The 19,920-nt window shown below is 37.4% G+C and overlaps 1 protein-coding gene across 3 annotated transcripts in view; it reads right to left on the bottom strand.

The window, feature by feature from the left end:
* Positions 1 to 19,548, bottom strand: part of LOC145985379 (uncharacterized) — a 160,434-nt gene extending 140,886 nt beyond the window's left edge. For all 3 annotated transcript variants that reach the window (XM_083119338.1, XM_083119340.1, XM_083119339.1), the window contains exon 1: positions 17,145 to 19,548. In XM_083119338.1, the coding sequence (XP_082975464.1) occupies positions 17,145 to 18,938 (1,794 nt within the window). In that variant the 5' untranslated portion in view covers positions 18,939 to 19,548. The remainder of the gene's footprint in view (positions 1 to 17,144) is intronic.
* Between the last annotated feature and the right edge of the window lie 372 nt (positions 19,549 to 19,920).

The following is a 19,920-nucleotide window of genomic DNA, read 5'->3' as shown; positions in this document are numbered from 1 at the left end:
CCCAATTAAAGGAATGTGGAAGAATTTAAAAGAAATAAGAAAGAGGGGAACGACTGTTACTCTACTTTAAAAATTGTTGGTCTTCGAGGAAGAAAAATAAGAAGTATTTACTCCAGCACCTTAACACAGTGTCAACCGAGACTCTCTTGACTAATACTGTCAAATGTGAAGTGATTTTATGAATAAAATTTGCGGGCTTTTAACGTCTAACGTTGCGCAGATTTGTTAGTTTGCAAATAATTATTTCGTGTTTCCTTAAGCAACAGCAACTACATTTCATAAGACTGTTCTGAACACGACACTTGCGTCAGTAAACAAGCATTTCGTCTGTTGCATTATCACAGGAAAAGAATATCGTTCTGCAATGTTCAAGCCTCTAGATATTTTCCATTAATAATGTCTAATCACAATAATAAGTTAACTAACTAACTAACTCTCTAGCCTTCTTAAACCCGAAGGTTCATGGCTGCAGCAACACAGGCCTTCCATCTGTCCCTATCTTGAGCAAGATCTATATACTCTTTTCCATCCCTACCGATTTCCTTTAGGTCCATCTCAACATTGTCCCTCCATCTTCGTCTTGGCCTTCCTACAGGTCTCTTACCATCTGGTTTCCCAACAAGAATCCTGTAAACTCCTCTTTCCTCTCCCATTCGTGCCACATGGCCTGCCCACCTAAGTCTTCTTGATTTAATTATTCTAATAATATCTGGACATGAATACAAATTATGTAGTTCTAAATTATGTAACCTTCTCCACTCACCTGTCTCCTCATCCCTTTTAGGTCCAAAGATTTTCCTAAGGATCTTATTTTCAAATACTCTCAATATATGTTCCTCTTCTAATGTAAGGGACCAAGTTTCACACCCATATAATACTACAGGCAAAATTACTGTTTTGTATATTTTAACTTTTAGTTTCTTAGATATTAAACGAGAAGACAAAAGTTTATGAAGAGAGAAGTAACATGCATTTCCTGAATTAAGCCTACATTTTATTTCCTCTTTAATATCATTTTCATTTGTTAATATTACTCCTAAGTATTTGAATTTGGAAACTGGTTCAAACGAGTAGTTATCAATAATTAGATTTTGATTATTACCTAACACTTGGTTTCGGCCTGTAAGCATATATTTAGTTTTCTCTTTGTTAACTTCCAAACCTATCTCTTTAACAGTTTTGAAAAATATTTTAGCATTATTCTTAATTGTATTCACATCATCCCCCAGTAGGTCTACATCATCTGCATATGCTAACAACTGAGTCACACCATTTAATTTTAGTCCTTCTTTAGTTTCTTTTACCTTCCTTACAGGATATTCTAAGGCAAAATTAAAGAGCAATGGAGATAATGCATCTCCTTGTTTTAACCCATCATGAATTGTAAATTTGTCAGACATATTATTACCCACACGAATTTTACTTTCTGTTTCACTGGTGCATATTTTTATCATACTAACAAGCTTCTTAGGTATTCCAAACTCTACTAATATATTATATAATTTATCTCTTTTGACCGAATCATATGCTTTTTTGAAATCAATGAATACCTGATGGGCATTTTGATTATATTCCCACTTTTTGTCAAGTGTCTGTCTGATGTGAAAAATTTGATCTGTAGTTGATCTGTTACGTTTAAATCCACATTGATAATCACCTATAATTTCATTAGCATATGGGGTTAGTCTTGTTAAAGAATGTTAGACAATATTTTGTATGTTGTTGAGAGTAGAGAAATTCCACGGTAATTATTGCAGTTCATTTTATCACCTTTTTTAAACACAGGAACAATTATGGATTCTTTCCACTGTTGAGGGATTTCTTCTTTATTCCATATTAAACAAATTAATTTATGAATTTGACATATTAATGAATTTCCACCATATTTAATTAACTCAGCTGGTACTAAATCAATGCCAGGTGCTTTGTTATTCTTAAGCCTTTTAATAGCATCTTTAACTTCAGTCAAGTTAGGTTCTGGAACTAAAGGTTCTGCTGTGTGTACTTCATTTACTTCTGATTTATCTCCTACATGGACATTTAAAAGGTCATTAAAGTAGTTCTTCCATCTATTTAGAATATCGCTTGGGTCAGCTAGAAAATCACCGTCTTTATCTTTTATCAAGTTTACTTTAGGTTGCCACCCCTTTCTAAATTCATTTATACCTTTATATAAATCTCTGATATTTTTATTTTTGCTGTATGTTTCAATTTCGTTAATTTTGCTTTTCAAGTAATCTCTTTTTTTACTTCTAAACGTGCGGTTAACTTCTCGCTTTATTCTATTATAATTGCTTAGATTTGTATCATCCGAGTTATTTAACCACCTAAGTCTAGCCTGATTTCTTATTTCTATTAGATTATGACATTCATTATCAAACCATGGCTTACTTTTTCTCGGTTTATGGTATCCTATAGTTTCTTTAGCTGCTGATTCTATTGCATTACGTATGTGCTCCCAATTCTTATTTACGTCTGTTTCATTTATATTTTCATCATCATTTAAATCCTGCAAAACCTCAAATCTATTTGACAGTTTAATTTGGTAATCTTTCTTAATTCTTTCATCAGCAAACTTTCCTGTATCAAATTTTAGAACTTTTAGATTTTGTTGCTTATGATTTATCACTGAGAGTCTTTCTCTTAATTTAGCAATTACTAAATAATGGTCACTGGCACAGTCAGCACCTCTATGTGTACGAACGTCAATTATACTAGTATGCCTTCTCTTATCAATGAGAATATGATCTATCTGATTATGAGTTTTACCATCTGGAGAAGACCAGGTATATTTATGGATATCTTTATGTTTAAAAGTGGTACTTTTCACAATTAAATTCTTTGAGGTTGCAAAAGTAATCAATCTTATACCATTATCATTACTTAATTTATGAAGACTTTCTTTACCAATCGTGGGTTTAAATGTATCTTCTTTGCCAATCTGTGCATTACAGTCACCTAACAGAATTTTCGTATCATACTGAGAAAATTTATCAAAGACCTGTTCTAACTCTGTATAAAAATCATCTTTAGTATTATCATCTTTATCCTCCGTTGGTGCATGTATGTTTATTAAAATAATTTTACACCACCTACCCTGTAAAACTGCATATGATATCCTATCATTAATAAATTCTACTGTTTTAAGAGCCGAGATAATTCTATTATTTATGAAAAAGCCTGTTCCAAAATTATGATTTTCAGTACCACCATAGAAAAAAGTATAATTTTTAGTTTTACAATTTCCTTCTCCTGGCCACCTAACTTCCTGGACAGCTACTACATCTAATTTATACTTCACTATCTCATTAACTGTACACTGAAATGCCCCAGGCCGGTAAAGGCTCAGAACATTCCAGGTGCCTAATTTAATATCCTTATTCCTAACGTAGATCTTATCCTTAGTCCAGGGACCTCCCAAAGTAGTCCCCACCCGGAGATCCGAACGGGGGACTATTTTACCTCCGGAATATTTTACCTTGGGAACATCCATGGCCTTATATTTCTGTTTCTTGACATGTCTTTTTACAGTGCAGAGTTGTCAGCTCTACGCCTAACCCCCGATATGAATGGAGGAACTACTACACAAGACAAACACAAACATATTAGACAGCACAATTACTAGACCAGACGAACACAAACACATTAGACAGCATAACTACTACACAAGACACACACAAACACATCACAACTACTACACAAGACACACACAAACACATCACAACTATAACACAATATAAACACACACACACCACAACTACTACACAATATAAAAAACAAACAAACAAACAAACAAACACAAACACACACACACACACACACACACACACATACATACACACACACACACACACACACACACACACACACACACACACACACACCCCTTTGTGAGATGTAGATCCGAGGAAAATCAACTTTTCACAGGCGTTACAAAACCTGGACATTATGACTGTAATGACAATAGCGTAAGGTGACTCAATTTGCCAATTTTGTAAACGAAGATGGTTAAGTATTAAACAAACTCCCAACGCTAATAGCATGTAATACAAATGTCATGATTGTGTAATATTATATACAAAACAGAATAATTTCAGGAAGTTTTTAATTGGATGTAAAAAATTAGAAAATAGAAAATAAATAATACACCAATATCCAAAATTTGATTTACTAAAAAAAAAAAATTTAGAACGAAGATGTTGCACATAATTATTATTATTATCATCAAGCTAATGATTTTTATTATAAAATAATAATTATAAACTAACAATAATAAATTTGGAATACAATTAGCTAATTATTATTAAACCGCCTATTATTATTAATATATTCTTTGAGATACTTTCCTCACTCGATTCACCAGATGGGTGTATATTCACCACAACTGTGTTTTAGTGTTTTTTAAGTTACATACCGTTAAGTCTACTGAAATGCAAAGTTATTAAATTTTGTTATTAACTTTCACCCGCCTCTTTCAAGAAAAATCATTAAATTTTAGTGGTTTATGTTGTGTGACCTCTAAAACTCTATTTTTTGGAATTTTGAAAAATGTTGAACCATTTATTCTTTGGTGTAAACGGTGGAATATGAAAACATGTGAATGACCTAGAGTAGTGATATTTAACCTGTGGATGCCTATATCGTTCCGGGATACGCGAAAACCTGAAGAAATGTAACGATCCTTTCTACTTGTTGCAGAGGTTCGTGAAAATAACTAAGAGTTTCAGATACTACAACCATCTCAGCTATTGTAGACAGTAATAAGCCGGGAACGGATTTATACAGGGATTTTACCTTAACCCTATTAACATTGCATTTTAACAAGCTAGTTTTCAGTAACATGAAAGAGTCATCAATTTTCAGACCCGAAAGATGGTACATAACTCATCATTAAACTGGCTCCTTATGCACAAATCACTATACATAGCAAACATGTTTTTTAAAAATCTTTGGAATGCCTGGTAAACAACACATTTAGCAGCATATAGAAATAAAACAGACAAAAAAAACATTATGGAATGTCTTACTCAAGTCTCTATGTTAATTGGACAGCATCCACTGTGTAGTGTTCTTTGTTTACTTCCACTTATTCCCACACATCATTTCGAGTGTGTGTGTACTCTCATCATCAGGTGAACAATTTCATCTTTTCACTAGTGGGGATCAAAACTATGAAACGTATGATTTAACTACAAATCCACAGTGACTCCCTGAATATTCCAAATAACACCCAACAATGACCATAGTACGTTGCCATTCTTATTCCCATCACATCTACATGCATTAACCGAGATGTGAAATTTAAGTAAAGTATGTGTCAATTTTAGCAAACAAAATATACAGTGTACTGTGAATCATGTTTTCAGTATTGGATATCTCATCCTTTTTTCACCTGGAGAAGAGTTAAAATAATGATTACACAGGGTTCAAATGCATCAACTACAGTAACATTGAACATTTAATCCTAAGTTTCCCTAGAACCTGACTACAGAAATGCAACATTTAGAAATGATATATGAATGTCAACGGTAGATCAGACACAAGGTAATTTAAAAAACTGATTACTCAATGAAATTTATGCTAACACGTATCAATCTCATCAAACTTTATATACTGTACACAGTGCAAAAACATTTAAACAGGTTAACCATGTTTTCAGTATCTGATCTCATCCTTATTTTCAGGTGGAGAAGGGTTAAAATAATCATCATTACACATGGTTTTAATACATCACATCACAGCTACAATGAAATCTTAATTATAGGTTTCCATAGAAATTGCTTAACTGCTACCAGACTACTGTACCATTTGGAAATGATTCATTAATGTAAACGCTAGGATATTACACCAATAATGAACTAATTCAATTAGAACAGTTCATTAATTATGAAAAAAACTTCATCCTCATTTTCAGAAGAAGAAGAAATAACTCCCATTTTTGCAACTACCAATATTCTCGTTTTTCTTCATCACTTCGAAAATTATTTCTCGAATATATCTGCTATACTACAAGAAAGCATTTCAAAATTAAAGTAAAAGTTCAACTACATGTATACCCTACGACATTTACAATATTGGAGGGACAGAATACTTAAAAATTGTTGTTTCAATCGAAGGTAAGGGCGTGGTGTAGTGGTTAGAGTTCTCGATTGGGCTGCTAGGGGTCCCAGGTTCGATCCTCTATACTAGGTGTGGAGAGCATTATTGGAAATAGCAGTGTATAGTGGCTACATTGTGCTGCATTTGGAATTTATAAAACAAATAAACAAATAAATGAATTGACACACATTCAAGGGGATATTTTCATGTATAAGATCGTGAATTATGATACTCTAACGATAATTGTGTACTGCTTCAAAGACATTGATAAATATTAATGAAATAACTATTTATATTTGTGGCAATTTAGGACATACTAATTTTACCCCTTTTCCCACTCGAGTTCAATGCAAAGATACCTCCGCAAATATCGAATGAAAAGTTTTCATCATGTGCAATTCTCCATTAAATGTTTTCGCCGAGTCGTACTACCTTCGTTTTCTTTGCTACAAACAAGTATTCTTTGCAGGAGGAGAGTTGCATTTACATTTCACATTGGTCAGCTCCTTCTACTTATTTTCAGGAGCGAAAGCTTGGAGGGTAGTGTTTAGCGTTCAGGACTGTTAATCTGATGGTCGTAGGTTCAAACCCTTCCGGTGGCAGAAAATGTTCATAAGTTTTAGACCTATCCCATTGCGTTCATTGTCCACGCCGTGTGAAACGGAATGATTCAGTTTGGAATTAACGATGGGGGGAGGGGAAAATCTCCATTTCAACGAACCGAGAAGTGGACAAAAATTGGATAATTCTTATAAATATTCAAATTACATTCATGTTTTTAGTGGTATAATCGCAGGTAAAATCAAAGATCTTACATGGAAGATTTTACCTTCCTCTGAACTAAGCCAAAAGGCATTTCGAACCGATCTAATACATTCTACAATACATTTCAAAATGTTATTGAATGTTTCATGTCGATAATTTGACCAATGCATCAATTCTTGACGCTGAGACGATATTTTCTGCAACTACCTCTTATCTTCAGTCCCTTCTGTTCTTCTCTTCTCCTTCTCCTCTCCCCTCCTTCTGCTCGCTATGCTTTTACCTCATATCACCTTCCCTACTTTTCTCGCATCTTATCTCCATCCCACTCATCTCCACTCCTCGTATCTTCTCTCCTATCTTAGATTTCCGACTCCACTGCACTCTTCTCCTCTTCTTTTCGTTCTTCTCTTTTTCTCTCCTTTACTTTACTCTCCACTCCCCTCTTCTCTTCTCCTCTTCTCTCTTCTTTGCTCCATTTTCCTCATCTCTCCTAGAATCTTGCTCCATTCTCTTCACTACATCTCCTCTCCTCGTCTATCCTCTCTTTCTTCTCTCCTCTACTTTTCCTCTTCTCCTTTCGCTTTCTCTTTCTCCTCTCCTTTGTCACCTTTCGTTTTCTCTCACCTCTTTTCCTTTCTGTAGACTCATCATCGATGAAATACTAGAAAACCTATTTTTTTCTTTCAGAAAGAATTTTGTCACTTCCGATATAATAGTGATATTTTTAATAATTTTATACAATATTACTTGTTTTTATTCATTTCGCATATTTTATAAATATCTATTGTGCATGTGGCAACCCTGAAATTGAGCCTAACTCTACACGCAACCCACCAACGCCTCGTGTAAATTGGGTTGCCTAGTTTAAAATGTCGTTGTCCTAAAACTTTTGAGAGACACTGTACAAGCTGCCAAGGATGGATGACTAATAAAGAATAACAAAAATTATCAGGAACCGCTACACCTTATCCTGCCATAAGGGAAAACCAAGGAAATCCAAACCGCGACAATTGCGGGGAGGACTAAAATAATAACATCAAAGCAGTATCCTCTCACAAAGACCTAGGCATTGTTTTCGACCAAAAGCTCACATTTGAGGAACATATTTTATTCACCACAAAAAAGGCCATGCGTCTCTTAGGTTTATTCTACCGTTTCACTGAAATTAGTGACATCTCAGCCCTCACCTTGTAAATCAAATCATTCATCTCCCCAATAATAGAATACTGCTCTCCTGTCTGGTCCATGGCATGTCCCACTCAGCTCTCCAGAATCGATTCAGTCTTTCACTTCTTCCTAGCTATAGTCCGTCACAGGGTTCCCCCATTACGCAATTTTTCATCTCTGCATCTCCTGTCTTTTCTAAACTTACAAACTGCTTATCAGCGACGTTTGCAGAATGATTTCAGTTATTTATACAAAATTGTGAATGGCAAAATCCGCTGCAACACACTTCTTGAGGAATTCCACTTTCGAGTACCTATGCGCACAACACGCAACACAAGATTATTTTATACAAAAAAACCTAGACTAGAAATTCAAAAAAGATCTCTCTTTTACAGACTTGCAACACAATACAATGATCTCCCCTCAAATATTGATATATTTTCCTCCGAGTTTGCCTTTCGGTCTTCCATCAGAAGAAATGCTTGTAATTAATATCACATCGTGCCATCTTTTACTTATTTTTTTGTTCATTTGCTATTCACTGTTATGTTGTTTTGTTACTCTTAATTATTTATTTTTATTTTTATGCTTATTATAATTATTGCTTTCTCATTGTTGACAATTTCAGTGTAAAATGGCCACCTGTACTGTATCTGAAATTTTCTCAATAAATAAATAAATATAAAGAAAATCCTGCCATGTCATCGGTACGATGAAAATAAAGAGTCAAAGCCCAACAAGGGCTGACACTCAAATACAAACACAACCAGTCAAGATACTGACTCGACTTGAGGGCGTTAACCACCACTACATGCAGAAACTTTTTTTAAAAAATTCAGACTAAAAAATGAAACAGGGTAGTAATTTAAGGAAAACATAATAGGAAATAAAATACATATTCATTTTTTCGTCAGTGTTTTACTAATATTTTCCATGAAGTAAGTAAAATTAGCTTCTTATCTCACATCTCCAGTTTGGGGGTTGGCGGAAAATAACTCGGTTCATTCAGCAAGTTCGATGTAATCAAGCAGCAGCGCCAGTGTGTCGATGGTGGATATCTCTATAAACTAGTCCTTAATAACCAGTCAACTACACAAAATCATTAAAAAAATTATTGGTAGTAAAATCCGTTGATGAACTCATATAAAAGTTATCTGGCACGAAGGAAGAAATGGACGAATGAAAATATCATGACGAACCAAAAGTGATCTTGTGCTTTTTCCATGAGCTCCGGAGACGTCTCTCTCTGTGACGTCAGTTTTCTAGGTTACTGGAGAACAAAAGAGACCTCTATTGAGATATTTACGAAATAATGTTTCTACAAATGATAAATAAATGGAACTATCAATGTACTCATATACTGCGTCCAGTGGCAGCGATTAGGAGAGGAGGGGGGCAGTTGCCCCTACTTTATGCAACTTCTTACCGCCGCGCTATGAGCTCTTAATGCTAAGCCTTGAATACCAAGAAAACGAAACTGATCCCCCCCCTTTGGCACCCAATCGTCGCCACTGACTGTATCAGTAATGGGTAAGAGGTGTCTGAGGAAACGAACTGTAATCCAGAAGACTATCATGCTGACTCACGTGAAAACATATCTTCATTTGTATTGAGTTTATCTGAATTGTTTTGGTTTTTGTTATTTAGCGTCGCTTTTCTTCCACTTCTTGCGACGATGAGGATGAGTGAAATGGGTAAAGAGACACTTACATAGAACACCCATGACCAGGCCTGGCTTCGAACCCGGGGCCCCTGGCGTCGTAGTGTGCTGTGATAACCACTCTGCCACGGAGGTCGTCGCATTACGTTTATCAACGGGCTTACTGATGCTGACTGGGAGAAATAGGCAGACTGTTAAATTAACTGCCTGTTAATTTACATGCATACAAAATAGATTTTTTAAGGTGAAGTCAATTTTTTAATTTTCATTAGTTAATAGATGTCATTTTAACATTTTTTTTAAATGTCACAATTGAGAAAGAGGCATAAATTTCAGGTTGTAACTTGTTCCAAAGACCTGCTGAGGTAACAGTAAAATAATTTGCATAAAAGTTAGATTTGTGGAGTGGAATGGACAGCAGAGAACTATCGCACGACCTGGTGTTGCGGGTGTAAATGTCGGAAAGATGTTGGAATCGGCATAGAGATATTGTGAGTCTATTATTTGGAGGATTTTGTACAGCATAATTAATTTGTGAAAATTACGTTTATCGTTTAAGCCACTCGACTTTCGCAAAGTACGGTGTCAGGAGTTCAGAACATTTTAGACCAAAAACGACAAGCTATGTTGAACAAATACTGCAATTTGGTCTACATGGTACGAGACTTTTTGGACACCTTGTACATATAATTTTATATATATGGTTCAGTGAAAGAAAAGGCCTTGACGGCCTTGACTCCGTCATTTAAAACAAGACATCAATAACAGTAATGATGGCTCAATTCCCTATGTCTTGGCCCGGGTTCAGTCCATAAGTCACTACATTACTAACTTATGAAAAACTAAATATGCTGGCCAAGACAGTAATTTATTTTATTAAAAACATAAACTAAAACGTAACGTTTCAACCTTCTAGCAAGGTCTTCATCAGACTCTGTATCAAGTACTTGATACAGAGTCTGATGAAGACCTTGCTAGAAGGTTGAAACGTTACGTTTTAGTTTATGTTTTTAATAAAATAAATTACTGCCTTGGCCAGCATATTTAGTTTTTCATAATCATGGAAACAAGCCTTAATGGTGTTATTACTAACTTAGTTCCGAGACATGAAATAATTTTAAAATAAAAGAATCGAAGTAACGACAACATCCATACGCTCTATTGACGTTGTGTTTTGGTTAATATTCATTGATTAACGCAAAATTTAAATGTTGGAAATATGTAGGTCTTTGTTATTTCTCCTTCGCTTCTTCTTATAGCATACCGCCACGCCACCTATTATTTTAGCAGGGAATAAAAAAGAGGAAATAGCAGAGACGAAAAGACAAGATCAAAGTATTCCATCCTCATAAATCACGCCGTGCTAATTATATTGTCCTGCGAGTCCGAAAAAGAATAATTGCGCGCTGTAGCAAAAACCGAACGTTGCAGCCCGTGCAAAAGACGCTGAAGTCACTCGCGAAAAATTTGCCCTTCACCCTGCTGCGGACTCTTCCTGACTTTTTTGGCACACGGGAGCGTTTAGGCACATTTTATGTGCCTATGTTTGGCTGCTTCGGCCTGTGACATTCCTTCCAACTTAAAATACGAGGGTAGTAAATCAATTCGCAAGTTAGGCAACAAGAGATCTGGCTGGCAACCTCTTGAGACTAAGTGTAACTTCTTCCAGCGCATGCGTGTTTGTGTGGGCGCTCCTATATACATACACGCAGTGCTGAAGTCGGTAGGGCGTCTGACTTCCACTCAGGAGAGCCGGGTTCGATTCCCCAGGCTGGGTGATTTTAAGGTGGAAATTCTTCCAATAATGTCTCTGCATGAAGCGCGGCTCTGGCTTTCCCCCAGCCTCTGATGAATGGTCAGTACCACTGGGCAATCCTGGGGACTAAGGGCAGCCAAAGTGTGGTGCTGATCAGGGGTGCCCATCCCCCCAAGACCTATGACGCACTCCTCCCCAAAATGTAGAACATACCCCCTTCCTTGATACCAAATTATTTACTCAAATTATTTTGGTCAGACAAAATTTGCGGAACAATGTAATACAGACATATTTAAGCAATATATGTTTACTTTTGGCTACTTTAGGCTCACTTTCATGTTTGCTAACATAAAACGTACAAATCTGCTCAAGCTCACTGCCATTGTTAGTGTACTGAACCTTATTTTTAACAGTTTGTCTGCTTGACTAACCTTGTATTAATGCGAATTAAAAACCTCTTCTAAACGCTTTCAACCCCATCGCCGCGTTAGAATCGGTTTAGAAGAGGTTTTTAATTCGCATTAATACAAGGTTAGTCAAGCAGACAAACTGTTAAGAATAAGGTTCAGTACACTAACAATGGCAGTGAGCTTGAGCAGATTTGTACGTTTTATGTTAGCAAACATGTAGGTAGATTTTTGATTGATCGATTGTATTGGTGTTTTAAGTCCACTTTATGCACAGTAAGGCTAATTGGGACTGGACCTACAGTTTAAAGTGGGATCCGAACCACTATGTAGGCTACCTCCACCGGGTATCGAACCCGGGACCCCTTCATTACAAGACGACGACGCTACCACTGCGCCACCGGGGAGGCACACAGGTAGCAACTGCACATAATAACCATAATTAAAAATCAATAACAAGTCATTCAAAGAAACGATCCCCCATTTTTGTGTTAAGATATATAGAATTGGTATAAAATTGTTCCCCCCCCCCCAAAAAAAATCCCCCTGGTGCTGATCTAATCACTTTCATAAATTTTGAATACCGTGTCTTCAAGCCATGTTGGAAAAGTTTAAAATGACTGACACGATAGGCAAAATCTTGCATTTCATCGGCTTTATCAGTGTAAAATAACCGTTTGTCCATTACAGGGAAACAACTCTCAAAGTACAATAATAGGTACATTTCATTGCATATAATATGCTTTGGAAATTTAAGAGGAATCTATAAGACAGATGGCACAAGTGTCGTAACTATAAGTTATATGATCACAATAAAGTGTTTTTTCAAAAATTGAAAATGATTTCAATACATAAAGTACAATTCATTGAGAGAGATATATTTAAGAATAAAATTTTGTAAAGTATGGAAATATTTTTATGTTTTTAAATATGTTTGTGTGTACATGTCTGGATTAAATTATAATGAATGAAAAAATATATTAAAAAAATAAAATCACGTAAGGCAAGTCGACCATATACATTCACCATCTAGGCAATCATTTTAAATCAGGCTCCATAAACGGACGTGTTTGAATTAAAAATAAGGACAAAGTAAACCTCAGGATGATAAACTTGTCAATGACTCCAGCAAATACTTTCATTTAAGGCTTAAATATAACAATTTATTAGCTCTATAGCTAAGGAAAGTTAGCAGTAAGCAGTGTTTCAAAACTAGGGGGACAAGGAGAGGTTACTTTTTCTTGGTAGACAAGGCTTAGCATTAAGAGGCCATAGTGCGGGAGCAAAAAGTGGAGGGGCAACTACCCCCTAATCGCCGCTAATGAAAGTAAGTATTCTTGCGACAGAAATAAAGAAAGGAAGACAATATTGGGTTTTGTGTTATATTTGAAGACTTACAAACAACACAATAAGTAATTAATGCAAATGCTGCAGGCTCGAGCTATCGTCTAAATGCGCCATTGAATATGAACTAAAATGCATCTCTTTCTGTTTCTATATTAACATCATATTACTCAAGTCGCAATGATGCATAAAGTATGTATAATATAGACTTTCTTCCAAACAAAATTAGATTATTTTGATTCTTAAAATAAAATAAGTCCATTGTGATAGAATAATGTTTCCTTGATTGGAATTCAGAAAATAATTATTAATTTTAACTTTCTATGTGTAAAAATGCATTTTATTACATTCCTCATCGTCGCATCTTGACGCTTATACTAATATGGCTGATAATTTTAACAAGAACTTTAATGATATATGGCACAAGTTTTTGCCTATACGTGTCAGGTTGAGTGATCACAACAAAATATTTTCAAACATTTGTTATAATTTCAAAACATGAAACACAATTCCCTGAAAAATATATTCAAAAATATGAAAGTCTGTTTAAGTTCTACAAATATGTTTATGTCCACACGTTTGGATAAAATTATAATCAATTGATAAATATTTTTAAAAATAAAATTCTGTAAAGTATAAAAGTTTATTTATATTTTAAATGTGTTTGTGTGTATATTTTTAGGATTAAAATATAATAAATTGAAAGGTAATAGGGTATATTGCAGTCAATAGATGATAATAATAAGAGATAGAGCACTCACAGAAATAATTTAATCGTTTTTACTTCTCGCACAATCTACTCGTTTAAAAGAAACATTTAACCCGATATAAATATAAATACTTATGACTTCAAAGAAATAAAATATTTAATTCCTGTGTTTCAAATCAATAGAAATATAGAGGTTCGGGTATATTCTTTTCATTTTTCAATTTTCCTCTCAACATCTTAGAGAAGGCAAGCCCCTCCCCCTCAAATATAGTGAATCCAGGCAAACGAATATGCGAGCAGAATAAAATATGATAGTGGTAACAGAGAAACATTGGTTTACTCATATTTCATTTTTGGTTAATTCGTTGAAAGTCCATTTTATGTTTAAATAGGCTTAACAGTAACTAGACTGTGTACTGTTGCCTACTTTGTTCAGTTAGATACACATGATTGTTTGAGCGAGTGGGAAAAAGGCTTCATTGAGCCCGGGATTCCTTGATTACCAGGCGACAGGGTTGGCCAGTATGCTATCAGAGGAGCTTATATTAATTCTATGTATAATTTATATGTAGTTGATAGTTGGGTCATTCAAAAGAAAATACGGGTACCTAAAATAGCATACCGATAAATTTCATATCTACTTGGAATTGCTAAAACTGGTGCGGCAGGAGAATATATTCAGAATTATTAAAAGCCAATTAATTAGTCGATTAGGACACAAGGAAATGATAGGATGTTTGAAATTGCTAAAACCTCGTTAATTCGGACCCAGATAAGCTGGACTTCGCTTAATCCGGACAGGCAAAAGGGAAGGGGGAAGCAGAATGCAAGGTTTTAAATGTGGCTAGAAGTCAACAAGAGAACTTCCCAAAGAAAAGGAAGTCAACCACTGATGAAGTTGTTTCCAGCAGACTTTGTACTGTACTGCATAGTGTACTTAGGCCTATGCCCTTTAAATACACCATAATAAACGTGTTTTGTTGCTATAAACGGAGTTTTAATGCACTTTCTACTGTTCTTTTAGGTTATTTCAGTTAATTCGGACTTTCGTTAAATCGGTCAACTTATCCCCCCATCAGTCCGGATTAACGAGGTTTTACTGTAAATTTAAAATCCCGAAGCCATACGTTGGAGAGGGAAAGAATATAGCATGAAGGAGTGCTGGATATTACCAAGAAAAACTGAAATCCAAAGTTGTAGAGAATGGTAAGAGAAACTATTGGAAGGAAAAAACTTACACAAAGCATAATTGTCAAAAGGTCAAACACAATATTTTAATAACGAAGAATTTTGGCCATTGAGTTTTGTTTTATAGTACACTCTATGCACAGTAAGGCTAATCGGGAGCGCCTTTGGAGCAAGGGCGCGCATGCCGGTAGAGAAGGGGAGAAAGCGAATGGGCGGACCAAAGCAATGCGCGCTGCTGCAAACATCTGGTAGCTGAACATCTGCACTCCACTTTCCCTCCTACGCGTTCATTGGTCGATTGCGCAGAGACTTGTTTTCGTTGTCTTGCTGCAGAGGTCGCAGAGAACAGAGTGTAAGTGCCTCCACCGGGTATCGAACCTGGAATCCCTTGATTTTAAAGCGACGACATTATGTTCTTCGTGAGAGCCCCCTCAACAATTGTATCTATTCGTTCTTTATTGTAATGATTATTATCCTAAAGTGGCAAAAGAAGCCACGTGAAATAACATAAATAGAAATTTTCAGGAGTAAAGGTGGCTAAAGGTTCTAGTAACCGAGGCCAGATTTGAACTATCAGGTTTATGGTATGTGGCTTTGTTGATACGTATGATGTACATTTTGTACCCTTACAACAAATGGCTATTTTAGAAATGAAATGTCAAAGGATTCAAATGAGATAGTATACGCGTATGTGTGAAGTTAGGGTGTTGTTTCATTTAGGCAAGGTCATGTAGTTTAAAGTTTACAATTGGCGACGAGCATTAACGTATAACGATTAAGATTAGTATTGAAGCTTCCAGAATAAAGTTCATTGAACCATGTCATGCAGAGTAAGAAAACATTACTACATACTATACAGAGAGATTTGATCAGTTTTGCTTGGCTAATGGTATTGCAGCAGAACAAAAGATTGCAATTGATTTAAACTACATGACCTAGAATAAATTAAACAACGCCGTAATATCACATCATATTTGTAACCTTTGGCATTTCATTTCTAAAATAACCATTTGCTACAACATGTACACAGATGCTTAAAGAAAACCATACCAACAAAGTCACAGAATATAATCCTGTTAGTTCCAATCTGGCCTCGCTTCCTAGAACTTTTAGCCAGCGCTAATTCTGAAACCCAAAACGCAGACCAAGGTAGAATTTATTGTAAAATAACACACTATAATCTGAATATTTCAACCTAATAGCAAGGTCGTCCTCGGACTCTGAACCAAATTCATTTTAATTTCAACCTATAAGGTTGTTTATAGAGCTCTGTGATAATATATATTAACCCTATTTTACCCGAGGGGGAGGGATGGCAGGCCGACCACCTCTACTTTTTAGTTTTTTTCAACTGTTAAAATTTTAAATAAAAATTGAAAATAAATTACATTGTTCCCTAGGATGTTCTCAATATTCTGTATTAGTTTTGTTCATAAAAACATAAATGTAACGTAAATAGGAGGCAAAATACACTTTGTGGGAGTATCAGGCGCCATTTTTATAATGCGTGTTGTTCGGGACACAATTGGTTGCTAATGATAGTATTTTTGTAATTTTTATAATTAATAAACAACTTCCTCTATATAAACAAAGAAGCATTAATAAAAAAATATATTATTGTTTTTGTGAGTTGTGGCGAATGGTAAAATATGTGTGTGACACTCATGCAATAATTGGTTATTATTTTTCATTAATGATGGTACTTTTTGTAATTATTATAATTAATAAATAACTAGACTTATATAAACAAGATAGCAAGCAGCTATTGATACAAAAATGTCTTTTTTAATTTTAGTGATTAAAAAAAGTGTGGGCCTGTGAGCCCCCCCCCCTTCTTCAGGTAAGTAAGATTCTCAGGTAAGCTAGGGTTAAGAATTATTAATATGGCAGCACCTCCTTCTATTAATTTATTGTGTTATTTCACAATAAATTCTGCATGGTCAGTATTTTGAGTGTTTTATTAAACCTGGCAACAAGACTTAATAATGAAGCATAAAAAACACAATATAAGAGTTGTAAATGCCACGAGAACATAGGTTTAGTACTCACCTGAGGTGTCCAAGTAGAGGTAGCAGATGGCGTTGCCCTGCTTTGACTCTTCGATCTCGACCTCCAGATCTTCTTGGACATAAGCCGACTGCCATGGTGCATGACACTCGATGAGGACTTGGACTTCTGCATCGCTACGGAAACAACATGCTTAGATGAGGAGATGGCTTCGGAAGACACGGGGGAAGAATGTGAACCAGTGGAGTGTGACCCATGCAGACCATGCAAAATGGAGGAAAAGAATGATTGTTTGCTAGGGGCTGCTACGTCTTGTTGCTGCTGCTGCTGTTGTTGCTGCTGCTGCTGTTGTTGTTGCTGCTGCTGTTGTTGTTGCTGCTGTTGCAGTCCTTGTGTATGGACGGTAAGGATTGGTTGTACAATGTGAGGGGAAATTGGGGATGGAATGGTAGTAGTAGAGTAGGAGACCATCTTCGGAATAGCACCACCACCCCCGTGAACCACCACGGTTGCTTCCTCGGCTGTGGTGCCGTAAACAGTCTCCACACTGCTTCTGGAACTTGTTAACCTACTGGATGGCACACCTACGTCAGACTCTTGATCGGAGCTCAACCCTGAACCCAATAGTCTTTGCTCCTCGCTTCCCAGGTGAGTCTTCGGGCTGTGAGCGGCTGACCATGCTGCACTGGACGGTGTTTCCGGGGAACTGATCTCCTCTCCTGTGTTCTCTGCTTTGAAGTCTTTGAGGATGGCGACCCAGCTGTCCTCCGGCTGTATTTCCTTGTTCCTGTCCGCGGCCGTCGACTCTTGGCCCTCTCTTTTGGCTCTTTCCTCCTCCTCGTCTATTGGAATGCCTTTTGGTTTTATGTACCTCAGCGTCCGGTCGTAGTTGACGGTCTTGAACCTGTCTCCCTTCTCCTTGTCCATGCTCTTCTTTCGAGCCATTCTCAGGTACCGCTTGATGGTGTCGCCGACCGACGGTGAGAATTCGTCCTCGATGCTGTCGACGCTGCTTTTCCTCCTCATGCTTCCCTTTTCTTTCGTCTTCTCCCTCTCCTGCTCTTCCTCTCTGTCTTTTGCCTTCTGGAGCTCCTCTTCTATCACCTTCACCAGACGCAAGGGTAGCGGATCCGTCTGGCAGGCCTTGTTCCTGAATTTTGGTTGCTTGGAGACCAAAAGCCGTGGCACCTCTTCCTCCTCTCCCTTCTTCCTGGAACCTGATCTAGATCTTCCAATCTTTCTCCAGCTTCCTGCTACATACTCCTCCTCGTCTTCGACGCTGGCTTCTTCTCCGACATTGCCTTCGCTCAGAGCCGGAAGACGGCTTGGATTGGCCTCCTCCCCGTAACCCATCCAGTGGTACCCGTGCGCCAATAGAGATAGGGATTGAGGGGATGCCCCTGGGAATCCCTGCTTCCCAAGATCGTACCGTAGCTGTTCATATATTAGCGGATCGACATCGGCGTCGCCATCCCCGCCGGACAACACTTCGCCCCCAACGGCACCCTCTTCTTGCTGCATCCTTTCCCTCTCGGCCAACATCTCCTTGGCCTTCGGTCCAGCAGGTGGACACGGAGTCCGCCGCCATAGTAAGAACTTACTTTCGCCTCTACACACGTCCTGAAAGTAAGTCTCGATTTTCGGGATATCTTCCGGCCTGTTAAGCGAACCCTCCGGTATAAGTCGCCTGCCCGCATCTGCCATATACCTCCATGTCTTCCTGGTCAGCAACCACCGTTCCTTGGACTTCTTCCCCTTACCGCCTCGCCGTTCTTTGGCGTGTTCGCGTGTTTTACCCATTCCTCCTAAATTATCATCGCTTCCTCTATCTGCCATTTTCTTGTATCTGTGCCGGGGAGGGCAAGGGTGTAGGGGTTGAGGGTGGTGGTGGTTTTAGGTTCAGGGGGTGGGTAGGCTTTGAGATAGGCAGGGTTATACAAGTGCTTAATGTCCGTTCTGTATTTCATCCACTGTTCCTATGAAGCAACAACTCTGACCAGATCCACTCACCGCCATCAACAGAACAAAAGCACTCCAGAAATCTGTACAAATATCATCCATATTGTTCAATATTCATTCTGTGAATTTTCATGTCAGTGAAATATAATCTTACATTCTAGACTGAGGAACGTGAAGAATGTTACATGTTCGTCACAAACAGCTGGCATTAACACAAGAATGACGTCACACTGTAGGCAAATACCTAAGACAGCGACTCAGGTTCTCTGCTCGACACTATAGACCCTTTCCAACACAATACTTAGCCTATTCCTAGCACACAATCCGGCACAACCGTGAAAGCACAAATGCACAACCGCACAAGGAACCAACACACGTAATCTCAAGTAGCACCGAGTGATTGGGGAGGCCGTGCACAGGCGTCGATCCGTGAACTCCAGTCCGGAAAAAAATGATCTCCGAAAAACAACGTGTGGCCTGAACACGGTGTTCCTATCACGTAAGACGAACTCGTGTGTGTGTGGATATGTGGTCGTGAGAAGCCGACAACGCACGAAGACTCCCGAAGCGTTCCGAAAAGGTATCTCGGCGGAGAAGGTTCTGTAGACAGTACAGAGAGAGAGAGAGAGAGAAACCCACGAGGCAAAAATATCAGCTTGGCAAAGGATTTAAGAAAACGTCATGATCCCGAATTGTTCCGAAAGCGTCCGATCCCAATGGCTCCAAGAAGCGAAGGTATAATTGTTTTAATTATTTCGTGAATTAGCACGCGGGGGTCTGTGAGAGTTTTTACGCGTGTCGGAGAAAGAGAGAGAGAAAGAGAGAGAGAGAAAGGTGCGGAATTGAGACGTGTGTGTGT

The sequence above is a fragment of the Lepisma saccharinum genome, chromosome 3 (genome assembly GCF_977018435.1).
Source record: "Lepisma saccharinum chromosome 3, izLepSacc3.1, whole genome shotgun sequence".
NCBI classification, from domain to species: domain Eukaryota; kingdom Metazoa; phylum Arthropoda; class Insecta; order Zygentoma; family Lepismatidae; genus Lepisma; species Lepisma saccharinum.
Note: the sequence above shows the minus strand (reverse complement) of the source record. Positions and strands in the feature narration are given on the sequence as shown.